This window comes from Myripristis murdjan, chromosome 17, assembly GCF_902150065.1.
Source record: "Myripristis murdjan chromosome 17, fMyrMur1.1, whole genome shotgun sequence".
Taxonomy (NCBI): Eukaryota; Metazoa; Chordata; class Actinopteri; order Holocentriformes; family Holocentridae; genus Myripristis; species Myripristis murdjan.
Genome location: NC_043996.1, coordinates 303,402 through 316,492, shown reverse-complemented (window position 1 = coordinate 316,492; position 13,091 = coordinate 303,402). Strand labels below are relative to the sequence as shown.

At 41.2% G+C, this 13,091-nt stretch overlaps 1 protein-coding gene across 2 annotated transcripts in view; it reads right to left on the bottom strand.

The window, feature by feature from the left end:
• Positions 1 to 13,091, bottom strand: part of LOC115375133 (kinesin-associated protein 3-like) — a 69,037-nt gene that overhangs the window by 42,433 nt on the left and 13,513 nt on the right. For both annotated transcript variants that reach the window (XM_030074473.1, XM_030074474.1), the window contains exons 5-9: positions 10,563 to 10,704; positions 10,201 to 10,300; positions 8,533 to 8,657; positions 8,266 to 8,364; positions 6,746 to 6,924 (exon numbers count right to left, since the gene is read on the bottom strand). In XM_030074473.1, the coding sequence (XP_029930333.1) occupies positions 6,746 to 6,924; positions 8,266 to 8,364; positions 8,533 to 8,657; positions 10,201 to 10,300; positions 10,563 to 10,704 (645 nt within the window). The remainder of the gene's footprint in view (positions 1 to 6,745; positions 6,925 to 8,265; positions 8,365 to 8,532; positions 8,658 to 10,200; positions 10,301 to 10,562; positions 10,705 to 13,091) is intronic.

The following is a 13,091-nucleotide window of genomic DNA, read 5'->3' as shown; positions in this document are numbered from 1 at the left end:
GTTGAGTAGTTGGGGAGGGTTATAGGGAAGGGCAGATAAGCAGCTAGTGTTTCTAGACTATCTTGTCTGGTTATTTGTTTCTGTTTTTGTTCTTTTTGTCTGTTTGTTTGTTTCTTTTTTGTTTCTAATACTTGTCTGTCTTTTACAGATTGTATGCATACACTGTCACAATCTCAGGAGACAATCCTTATACCTACTCTGTATGTTAAGAACTTATGATCAAGTTGTCCCCTATTATGTTGTATTTGTTTACTCTGGACATAAAGCAAAATGAGCATTGTTACAGTAATGTAATGTATACATAAGATTTCATGACTCAATAAAAAATACTTGAAAACTGTGGTATAAAAAGCGCTATACAGAGCTGCTGAGCTGCCATGCTATGGCTTCGCGATCCATATGGTTAAAGCATGTGTTTGTTGCTAGTAAAACCTAGCAACAAACATATTATAATATTACTCGGCAGTTGCGATGGTGTTCCAGGTGGTGGCTAGGGTGTTGCTAGGTGGTTGGTATGGTGTTCACAATGGTTGCAGAGACATTACAAGGCGATCGCTATGGCATCTGGTGGTGTTGCTAGGCAGTTGCTATTTTGTTGACAGTGGTTGCAAGGGGTTGCTATGGTGTTCCTGGTGGTTGCCTAGGCAATCATAGACAGTTGCTATAATCTTGTGGGAGGGTGCTAGGGCATAGGTATGTGTGCTATGGTGTTCTGAATGGTTGTTAAGGCATTGCTAGGCGGGTGTCTAAGAGTGTTGCTATGCGATTGCTATGGTGTTCTAGGTGGTTGCTAGGTGGTTGATATAGTGTTGTGTGGTTGCTAGGCAGCTGCTATGGTGTTCTTGGTGGTTACTAAGGCTTTGTCTAGGTGTGTTGCTAAGCAGTTGCTATGGTGTCGCTAGGCGGTTACTATGGTGTTCTGGGTGGTTGCTAAGCTGTTGCTATGGTATTAAGGGTGGTTACTAGGGTGTTTGGGGTGATTGCTAGGGACTTGCTGTGGTGTTTGGGCTGATTGCTGGGATGTATTGGCAGCAGTGCTAGTGGCCCGTGAGACAGATAAGGAGAAATACAGCACGGTATATGCAGGAATCTTGAAGTTAATTTTAATACCTTTTTAAGACTTTTTCAAGACCTCAATATTTTTTAATACCTCACGGCCATTTCAAGCTGTAACCATTTACATCAGTGATATTTTTAACTTAACAGTTTTAGTTTGTGATAAAGACTATAGACCACTATGATACAAAATTCCGTTAGTTAATTCCCATTGACACAATGCTTATCTTCTTCTTGCATAATGTACAATATGCCTCCCTGACATTCCCCTCGACTGGCTGCAACCAGTCTTTGAAGTCCGGCATTTTCAGCCAGGACGCTGCAAATTTGCACTTTCCTATTATGTTACCGTTCAGCCATCCATGCGTTCACCAGCCTTCTCTTCCGTTTTTGCGGGGCTTCATGTAACATTTCGGTGCGTTCGTAATATGCACTGGGAGCGCCAGAGCGTACTTTGTGCTTCTGAATTACCACCCACCCGCCCGCTCGCCCGCCCGCCAGCTCTGCTGCTCTCACAGACAATTTACGAACGCACCCACAATAGCCTAGTTTTTTATGTACCTGTTCATCTTTGTTTTTTAATAAAAATGAATAAATTCACACACTTTTACGATGTTTTTGGGACTCAAACTCTGGACAGCTAATTCAGAAAAAATACTTTCAAAATTTAAGACTTTATAAAGTCATGATAAGACTTTTTAATACTTTTTAAGGGTCTTAATTTTTCCAAAATTGATTTATCACCTTTTAATACTTTTCAAGACCCTGCGGATACCATGTACAGAGCCACATGTGTATCTGTGTCAACAGGTGGGCTTCTGTTGAAGAAAATCACTGTAGTCCAATCTAGGAGTTTGCTGTAATGGTGTGAGTTTATTAAAGTATACCGGCACACTGGTGAACTGACCGACACAGAGGGTATCTGGTACGGTGAGCTGACCGAGAGCAATGTCAGGGGGAGACCTTTATACAGTGAATACAGACAGTATGTAAATAGGCAGAGAACAAAAGGTGAGGGAAGGTATTGTAAGACAGTGATCAAGGTACTGTAAGGCAGTGATCAGGTAGGGTGCGGTTCCAAATGGGAACAAAGACATGGTAAGTGTTCATGTGCATGCCTAAAGGATTGAATGCCGGGCCCATCCTGTCGTCTGGGCCCGTCAATTAGCTGAATCAATCAGACTTCCTGAATCAATCAGGAAGTCTGAGCCACCCGAAATGTGTATTTTGCTTCCACACTTCCATCCACCTGTTTTTATTCGAATTTTCAATTTGCGCATTAAAAACCCGAATGGAAAAACTGAAAATTTGAAAAAATCTCCAAATATAGCAAAAAAAGTTTTTACACTTGGGGGAGGGGGAAAAGTTGGTGTGTCGATGAAAAGAAAATGAGAGTAAGTGCTATGGAAACAGGTTTAGCAAATAAATGGTGACGTTCATAATCATGTGACTTCCGCTCCACTGTATAGACGAAAAATGGCAGCAGTATGTTTGGACCAAAGAAGAGACTTTAACTTTTACAACAAACAGCAAAGTTTGGATTTTTGACTGACACGCCTGTAATACATCATCACGTTGCGCCCTCTTCTTCTGTAGTGGTACAGTGTCACCCAGTTGGAGAATTAGCACCACCTATTGCTTACCTCGATTAACCAACTCCAAATATCCGCATAAATGAAGTGGATGGAAACATGCATAAATTTGCATTTTGTTTTGTCGATTTTCTAAAAATTTGGTTAAAATCTGCAATACGTTTGGATGGAAACCCGACTATTGAGAGGGAACTTTCTCTCTGGCAGGCCCTCCGAACCTTCCGCCATTAGTGTTATGTGTATTGTGTTGAAATTCCAATTTTAAACTGGAATTGCGAAAAAAATGGAAAGTCAGATCGGTTTGAAAATTGACATACCACTTCCTCTCCAAAACACACACATTTTTCGAATTTTGTGTGTGGACATAGCACAAAATCTTTGCGACACAGTGCAATGCAAAATTTTGCCCATTCATTTCCTATGGGCAAAATTTTTCGTTTAGGTGAAATTGCGAAAAATTGGTGAGTCAAATTGCTGATGAAAGTAATAGCACACTTCTTGCAGTCGGGCCACATGTTGTCATATCTGTTGTGTGGGGGTAAAGCAAAAGTTGTGGGAGGAGTAAATTGGAAACTGAAATAAAAGAACTGGAAAGATACTTGGCAGACAGTAAGGACCAGACTGTTTTTACTAGTTTAAGTACGGCAAAGTTTGAATTAAATTCCATTGTGCAGAAAAAAAAGCAGAGTTTTCGCTGTTTAGGTGTAGACAAAAATATTATGAACAGGGAGGAAAGGGCAGGAAGACTACTGGCTCATAGGGTAAAACAACAACAGGCCCAAACTTTGATCCCATTGATAAAAAATGAAAGAGGTGAGGTTGTAACAGATGATATAGAAATCAATAACTCTGTCAAATAATTTTATCAGGATTTATATACATCACAGGATACATGGAATAGTGGTGAATTCAATTATTTTTTTATCTATGACTAGCTTAGCCAGCCGGGGGGAGCTGGGGGGACGGGTCACCTTAGGAGAAGTCCAACAAGCAATCAAAGATCTTAATACAGGGAAATCTCCAGGGAGTGATGACTTTCCCACAGATTTTTATCAAACTTTTTCAGATTTGTTGGCCCCAAAACTCCTCACTGTCTTTCAAGATGCATTTCAGAGGGGAAGTCTACCAGAAAGCATGCACGATGCGATAATAACATTAATTCATAAGAAGGGTAAAGACCAACAGTTGTGTGGGAGTTACAGACCAGTGCCTCTGATTAATGCTGACGCAAAGATTCTGGCTAAGAGCTTGGCGACAAGGCTGGAAAAGCACCTACCCATGTTGATCCATTCGGACCAGGTAAGATTTATCAAGGGGCGGACATCAGCAGATAACCTGCATAGGTTGTTACATTTGATTTGGCAAACAAGAAATAATACAGATCCTATGGTGGCTTTCCCTCTGGATGCAGAAAAAGCATATGATAGAGTAGAGTGGGAGTATTTATTTTCCATACTTGAACAGTTTGGCATGAGGAGTTCATATATTAAATGGGTTAAATTGTTATATGATTGTCCAAGGGCATCTGTTCTTATAAATGGAAATATCTCTTCCCCTTTTAGACTCTTACGTGGGACTAGACAGGGTTGCCCCCTTTCTCCCCTGATCCCCTTGGTGTCACTAGCATCAACCATTAGGGGCCATGCCAGGATTAAGGGCATTGCTTCAGGACAAAAATAACACAAGTTACTTTTATATGCAGATGATACAGTGGTATGCAAAAGTTTGGGCACCTCTTTGGAAAATAACTGCATCAGTTTGTCACTTGCTGAGCTTTTGAAGCAGCAACTTCATTTTAACATATGTTATACCTTATGGAAACAGAAACGTCTCAGTAGTGAAATCATTTTTATTGGTCCAACAGAAACAATTTTATGTGCATTTCAACAAAAATAGGCATGTGCATAAATTTGGGCACCCCAAAGACATAATTCCATTAATATTTAGTAGAGCCTCCTTTTGCTGCAATAACAGCCTGTAGACGCCTCCTATAGCCACAGACAAGTCCCTGAAGTCTGGCAGGTGTTATTTTGGGCCATTCCTCCATACAAAACGCCTCCAGTTCAGTCAGGTTTCTTGGCTTCCGTGCGTGGACAGCCTGCTTTAAATCAATCCATACATTTTCAATGATGTTAAGGTCTGGGGACTGGGATGGTCATTCCAGAAAATTGTACTTGTGCTTCTGCATGAATTCCTTGGTGGATTTTGAACAGTGCTTAGGATCATTGTCCTGCTGAGAAATCCAACCCCAGCATAGCTTCAACTTTGTGACCGGCTCTTAACATTCTTGTCAAGAATCTGCTGATACTGAGAGGAATTCATGTGGCCCTCAACTTTAACAAGGTTTCCAGTACCTGTGCTAGCCATGCAGCCCCATAAAATGATGGACCCTCCACCAAATTTCACAGTAGGCAATAAGTTCTTCTCATGGGATTCAGTGTGTTTTTTTCGCTATACATACCTCCTATTGTTCTGACCGAATAACTATCTTATGGCGTGTTCACACAGGACGTGATAACGCAAATTCGGACATCAAGTTTACATTAAAAGGCAATGCAAAGACGCGAATACACGCAGGCCGGGCGACGCGTTTGGCGTGATACCGGCGTCGCGATGACGCTTCATCACATCCAACGCCTCATCGCGCAAGTTGAAAAATTTCAACTTTTGACGCGATATAAAATTAGGGCACATCTGGAGGACAAAAAGTAAGTGACCTTAAAACTCAATAACTTGGTTCAAACCACAGGATCAAAAGAGGAAACCTCAACAGTAACAGCTTGGCAAAAAAATGACATGTGATGTGTGTGTGTGTGTGTGTGTGTGTGTGTGTGTGTGTGTGTGTGTGTGAGAGAGAGAGAGAGAGAGAGAGAGAGAGAGAGAGAGAGCAGGTTTCTACGCCTGCATTCCAAACTTTTTTCTTTATCAGTGGATATGGAGGCCAGGCATCCTGATCTTTCTTACAGCTGCTTGTTTACGCAACACAACAGAATCTTTACAACATCGGCATCACATGTCACCTTTGTCACCTGCATGCTCATTTCCCGCTGCAGCCGACAAATCCGCATCAGCGGCAGGACAGGTACGCAACGTCACATGGAAGAGTGTCTGTTGGCTACACTTGCAGGTCCGTGAGCAGCGGTGACGTCACCTGCTGCTCCGGGTTAGATTTCAAACCGCAGCTTTAAAGCTTTTTGATTTAGAAAACAGCAATGTTACGACCACGCTACAGACAAAATGTAGTTTAACTAGTAACGTCGCCACTTGTAACGCCGCTACTGCCCAACATAGGAAATATGTACCTGTTCTGCAGGTAGTGTGTGGCGAGCCACAGAAAAAATAAAAAGGGCTGTATGCAGCCCGCGGGCCGCTAGTTGAATAACCCATAAAAACACTTACATTTGCCAGGGCGCCCGAGCCAGAGACCCCTGAGGCCAAGATGGCGGCCAAGTCCAATATGGCCGCCGCCTGAAAAAGGGATTCAGCTATAACTTTTGAACCAGATGAGATACAAATACAATCTTGATGTCTATTTTACCTTTTTTGAACATGGGAAACCCATAAAAACACTTACATTTGTGACTGGGTATATCAGGACCCCCAAATACCCTAAATCCAATATGGCCGCTGTCCAAAAAAAAAACCTTAATGTCTATTTAAAATTGTTAACCATGACAAACACACAGGGATGCTTAAATTTATTATTGACTATGTTTAGACCCCAAATGTAGGCTACACATTTACAAGAAAGCAATTACTTGCCAATTGATACTTTCACAATATTCCAACGAAGTTTCTAATCGAGAAAGTAGTGAATATTAGAGAATAGGGAATAGAAGGTATATGTCAGAATTCCAGTCTAGATTTGGGAAATATTAAGCAAAATCTCTGGCTTGGGCACCCTGGCTGGATCATTTCAGTATGCCGTCAGCTACATCTGTGCCAAATTTGGCGCTTGTAGATGAATTTGCGCGAAATGACCCTTATTTTGCAATAAGGCCCCCCAACTACAAGAAGTCATAATGGGGGTGCTGTTTCTGTGTCTTCCTTTGTCCTCCCACCAGTTCATCTTATTTTAGAGTTTCCCTCCAACTCACCATATCGTTTTTGTTCTCCAGGAAGATAGACAGTTTTTTAAGGAAAGACACCACCAGGACCAGCAGCTCCTCATCATCCCGTTCAAGGACCTTGACCAACAAACCCACGATGTTCTTATTCCTCATCTTCAGCTCTGTCCGAGTGTCCTCAGCCAGGTTCAGCAAGAGGTACAGAGACACTGGGAGACAGGAAGAAGTTATGTGTTCATGTAATTATTTGAACACACATACAAAAGTGGTGACAAAATGGTGAATATGATTCGTGAAGTCATTATTTTCTATAAAAGCCCAGTTGGAGATAGATGATGTTCAGAGGGGGGGAAAGCATGGAAGCCGCATCAACAACAGATTTTAAAACAGATGAGTTATTCTGCTGATACTTGCCATTCTATGTGAAATGAAAGTACAGTGATACGCAAACATAATTTTGGCTAGTCATTAAGACATAAACCAGTCTGATGAGCATTTATGTCTCTTCATTCACTGTTTATGTCTCTGTTTCACTGTTTCACAGTGTCTCTACCAAAAAACTACTGTCAATACAGCGCCCATTTTGTTAGTATTTCTGTTAATGCCATTGGGAAAACACTTCACTGCATTTATGGGGACTTAAGATTATATCTACATCATAATGAAGAATCACACTGGCTGTGGTGTTATTGCCAAAATTTAAAAAAAACTAGACCTGGCAGAGCTGTCCTTGCCAGATTCTATCCCTAGAAATGTCTACTTGTTACCATTAGGAGGTTCCAGTTGTTCAGTTTTTGAAAACGCCACTTATGGCCCTTTTAGACTGTCTGAGGGGAAGCCGGAGATTTCTGTAACCTGGGACATGCTAGAGCCTGTGAACATCAGGAATTGTCTCCTCTTCCACTGCATGAAGAACCAACCATGAAATGTGAAAAGTGCCCAATAAACAGTAGTACTTTTATCTTTTTGCACACTTGTTTCATTTTTTTCCACAGTTTGGGTGTCTGGACATCAAGAGCGCTCTTTTGCAGCACACTTGATGCCCAGCTCTCCGAAACTCTGATTTTTTTTTTTTTTAAAGTAAACCTTTTCATTTCTAAGAGATGAGATGAGCTCACATAGAATAGAGTAAAAGAATAACACTGACTAGATTGGACTGGACCAAATACATTAACATTTGTTTTTACAGTCTGTTGTTTGGTGCTGGTGTCTTTGTAGTGTAGCCCTCTGGCAGTGCATATTCAAGGAAGTATTGTCATGTCACCACTTGCACCAACCAAGACAAGAGCCCTCTAGCTCCCCCTCAAAGTTCCTGGGACTCAGATTTTAGCATCCTCTCCCGAGCAGAACTGAAATCAGGTTTCACAAACTTTGTCTGTAACCGTTTCGTTGCCAACAATTTTGGAACCTGTGGCATTGGCATCATGGCACACCAAACCTCACTGAGTTCATGCAGGTGAAAAAGGGCCATAAGTTAATAATATATGTTTCTAGGCCTTCCCCACAAGCAGGGATCTGGCAATCATTTTTAAACCTTCTGTGCAACATACCTCTCAGCAGCTGCTCCTGTTTAGCCAGGAGGTCATGGTACTTCCTGAGGGCTTTTTCCTGGTCTCTTCGCAGTGAGCCATTTTCTGGCTCTGACTCACGTACACAACAGTGTTAAGGAACACACACACACACACACACACACACACACACACACACACACACACACACACACACATGATCTGGGAACAAAAATACAGGAAGAGGGCAGAGACTACTTGATCCCTGAAGCAGAAGTAAAGAAGAGAAATCAGTAGATTGAAGGATATAGGCCTTGCTCTTCTTGTGCAGCTCCTCCCGCCACACATCATGTCTCTTCACCTCATGCTCCACCACGTTCATACATAACGCTCCAATCTTATAGTGACTCACCACTCCATGAAACTGGGAGAAACTACAACAGAGGAAATGCAATGTAGAGGTTGTTTACAACTGGGCTGCTTCACAACACATAATTACTTACTTACTTTTTTTTCTCTTACGCCTTGGTGCAACAATAATGCATATTCACTTGTCTTTGTGCACACTGCGCATTGTGCATATTGCATGACTCATGTCCAAATCTCAACTGCATCTGCAAACAAAATGCTCCAAATTTTTTGCCGGCAGTGGACAGACTTTCTCCTGCTCCATGTTTGCATGCTGCTTCAAACTGAAACCTGCTGTTGGAAACAAGGCATTAGACCTATAAGCTGCTACCTACTGGCTTTTTTGTGCATTGCACAGTGAGTGCCTTTATTTTTGAGGACTTCTGTCAGGGAACTTACTGGACCATCTGTAGCAATATTGGACCGTCTGTATCAGTATAGGACCATATCAATATTAAACCATTTGTACCGATATATGCATCAGCATTGTTTTTTTCCCTGTTCATTCGGGTTTGACACTGTGGGAAAACCTTCACTTCAGAAACTGCACTAATATTTTGGCCAGTTCCACTTTTTACAGTTGATTCTGCATTTCCATCTGTGTTTTATGGATCGCGGAAGACATATAATAGGGCCCCATGACAAACAGCTTACAATAACAAAAATTTGTGTGTGTATTTTATTTGGAGGAGGGACGCAGAAAACCATTTGGACTTAAGTTGGTAAACCAAAAATTTGTGGCTTACCAGTCCTGTCTGCTACTTGTGCAACTGAAAAATATGTTGTCAACAAACAAACAAGCAGTAAGTGACAGATGAGCTTCCTCTTTCATCCTCAAATGGATGCAAAGCATCTCATCAAAAGGGCAAGAAGCAACTAACCATGAAAAAATAAACAAACCAGAGTAAGGAAGTAGTAAAAATAAAAGTTCAGCCATCTGGCTGGCAACACTTGTGGAAAACCCTGTAAATTGTAAACAGTTTTTACTTTTACAAAATGTAAAACATTCCATTACCGGTCTAGGAAAAGAAATTGGTCTACCAGCACATACCTGACCACCAGAACACAGGCTGATTTTTGTTTGTCTAATGAAAATAAAACACTTGTGTACACAGAACCAGAAGGTCCACAAAGTCCTCTCCCACACATGACAAAAAGGCTGTGCTAAAGCAGCGCCCTGTCAGCTGACGGGATTGGTTGTCATGTTTGTGACGTGCCAAATCCTGCTGACCCAGGCTACGTCTGAAGTGCAGACACCTCCCACTTCAGTAGAGGATTGTGAAAACACCTCTTTAGTGACAAACTTTGCACAGACACAAGTCAGTACATTCAAGATCAGACATTTTAGGGAACATAAATGTAAGAAAAAGACCTGCAGACACCCTGCCTCAATGGTGTCTGTGCCATTATAAAAATGTAGAGGTATGAGAAAAATTATTGACAATGAGAAAATAATTCACAAGGTCACTTTTTATAATTGCATGATTAAATCCATAATTTCTGCTGACAGCCAACTGTCCAGAGTGTTCTGTAACTGAGCACTGATTAAGCTTAATTTTTTACTGTTACCTGGAGAAGCAGAAGAAGATGTAGATGATGATGGTAGCCAGCTCCACACTCTGCTTCCAGTCCTCCCTCAAAACCCTGGCAAGAGCACCTAGAGCTGTCTCTGTGCGCGCATGCACGCACGCACACACACACACACACACACACACACACACACACACACACACACACACACACACAGGCTTAAAGACAAATGAGTACAGTAGAGTGTGTTTTCTGCTTTAAAATCAAATCATGCATGCTACTGCATCCCTGCACCTAGCCTTAGCTCCAACACTGTAGAGGATATAGGATTACATATTAGCGATGTTTACAAGCACAAAGTATTCTTCACAATGACACATGGCAGTTAGGTCAAAGTGTACCATTGTGCAGCAGCTCCTCCAGGTTGTCAGGGTTGCGGGCAAGTTGCAGGATGAGAGCTGAACCCCTGATCTTCTCTGGGATGCCTTCATATAGCAGCTCCACATAGTCATCTATTCCCGTTATACTGGCCTCCGCATTTAACTGTACACACATATGCACAAACATACACATCACACACACATAGGCCACTACAGACTAAGGCCCCATTTACACCTTGAATTAAAAGGTGACCTCTGTATCCAGATATGTTATCTGGATATTGAGATCTGATGTCAGCACTTGCATTTATACCTTGCATTAACATGTGTTCTCCTTGTCTGGATTCTGTTGTGTTGTGACCACATATCAGTAGACATCTTTAGGCAGTTTGGTAGGTGAGTTCAAGAACAACTGCAACTATCAATCACTGCAACTAAAATAAATAATCAGTAGCTGTTTGCATTTACTTTTCAGGTATTCCCTTATTTCTAGAAAATTCTTTGTCCAGCAGTAAAGCCTGGCTGACTATAAAAACAAAGCTATATTGTCACATAACCCAGGGCCCAGCTCATCACTAAAGAGGACTGAGCCTTTGCCGTCCAGGGCCCCTAAGCTGTGGAACTCCCTGCCGGGAGATCTCAGGCAGGCTAACTCAGTTTCTTCATTTAAATCTCTTCTTAAGACTTACCCTTATCTTATGGCCTTTTATTAACCAGTGGTTTTTAATGTAACGTGTATGGTTTATTGTTTATTGGATCTTTTTATAGCTTGTTTTATCATTGTTTTATGTATTTGTATTATGTTTTATTGTTGTATGGGATCTTTTAGTAGCTTACTGTGTCATTGTTTTATGTGTATTTATTTGTGATTTGCTTTTATTGGAAAGCACCTTGTAATCTTGGTATGGAAAGGAGCTATATAAATAAAGTTATTATTATAACATGCACCATTAATATGAAGCTGTAACTACCCAGGACTATGCAGCCTTAGGTGGGCTAGCTAACATAAACATTAGTTAGTTACTTAGATAGGTGGTAAATCCGTTTTACATAATTTCCAGCACAACTTTTTTATTATTATTAAGTAAATCAAAATATTGGATGGTACATATTAACAATTGACAACAATAATAAATCATGCCAACCAATACATCCCCATAAACCCACCCACCCCTGACAAAACCCCCACCCTACTCCAAGTCAGGATCCATGGGACAGCTATCACTACCATACAAGACAAAATCACAGACAGGCAAAACACTGATCGGTTAACAGTCAGCACTAGTTACATTGCATTGCATGTTACAGTAGGATACACAAGTTTTTTTAAACATTCAGCTACTACACGCCATAACATCAGTCTAGCCTCTTTGGCTCCATTTGTCCAAGCTGTGGATATCTCCATGTAAACAACATCCAGGAAAGAAAGCAGCCATTGCTTCCTAGACAGTAAGTGTGGAGGTTTCCAACGAGTTGCCAGCATTTTCTTTGCAGCTGTTAGTCCGGCCAAGACAATGCATTTTATATGATTAGGGATGGACATTGATGAGAAGTCACTTAAAATCAAAACAGGAACTGAAAGTGGAATTCTTTCTGATACAAGTGCTGATAATATATCAGTGACCATTTTCCAAAAAAGAGCAACAGGCTGGCATTCCCAGTACATGTGTAAAAATGTGCCAGTCACACCCAGGGAACACAGGGCACACAAAGGATCAATACTCCAATTCATAAGGTAAAGCTTACGAGGAGTAAGGTATATTCTATGGACAAAATTAAAATGAATTTGTTGGTGGTCTGGGTTTCGAGATGATAGCTTGATATTAGACCATATAGCATCCCAGTTAAGTTCCTGTCCAAACTCTGGAACATCTCCTCTCCAAATTTTATCCAAAGGTAAAGGCTTACATGTAGCTTCTAATAAATATTTATATAAAATCGATACCAAGCCATCAGATTCCTTCTTCGTGGTGATAAGCTCATGTAAAGGATGAATTGGTAAAGACTGTTCCAATGGAACCCCATGCGCTCTGAGTGATGCTCTTAACTGCAAATAAAAAATTGCTCTTGATGTCTTGGAATGGACAGAGGGCTAATTCAAAACTCCACATCAAAACTGGAATTTATAAAACGTAACCTGACAAAGCAAAGGCAATATGGTTATCATACTACGCAGTATGCAAATCATCCATTAGGCTGTACTGTGCTGAAGAGTTACATGGTAATCTACAGCAGGAAATACTCAGCTATGACAAAAATGATAAGATGCACTGATGAGTTGTTGACAATCAACTTCTGACATTGGTTTAACTATTTAGTGACTGGACTAACCGTAACAATTTGGAGGTGGAATAAAGTGTCCCTCCGTATTAGAAGTGACGGGGACATATCCCCCGCATTTCCCATCCCCACTATGCTTGTGGATAAGGCACAGTGACATTTTCAACTTATGAGTGGATTTTATCCCCTGAATGTGTCCCAGCTATATCAACTGAGTTTACAAGTTTACGGTTTACCTAAGATCACAACACACTGCCGGCCAGACTCCTA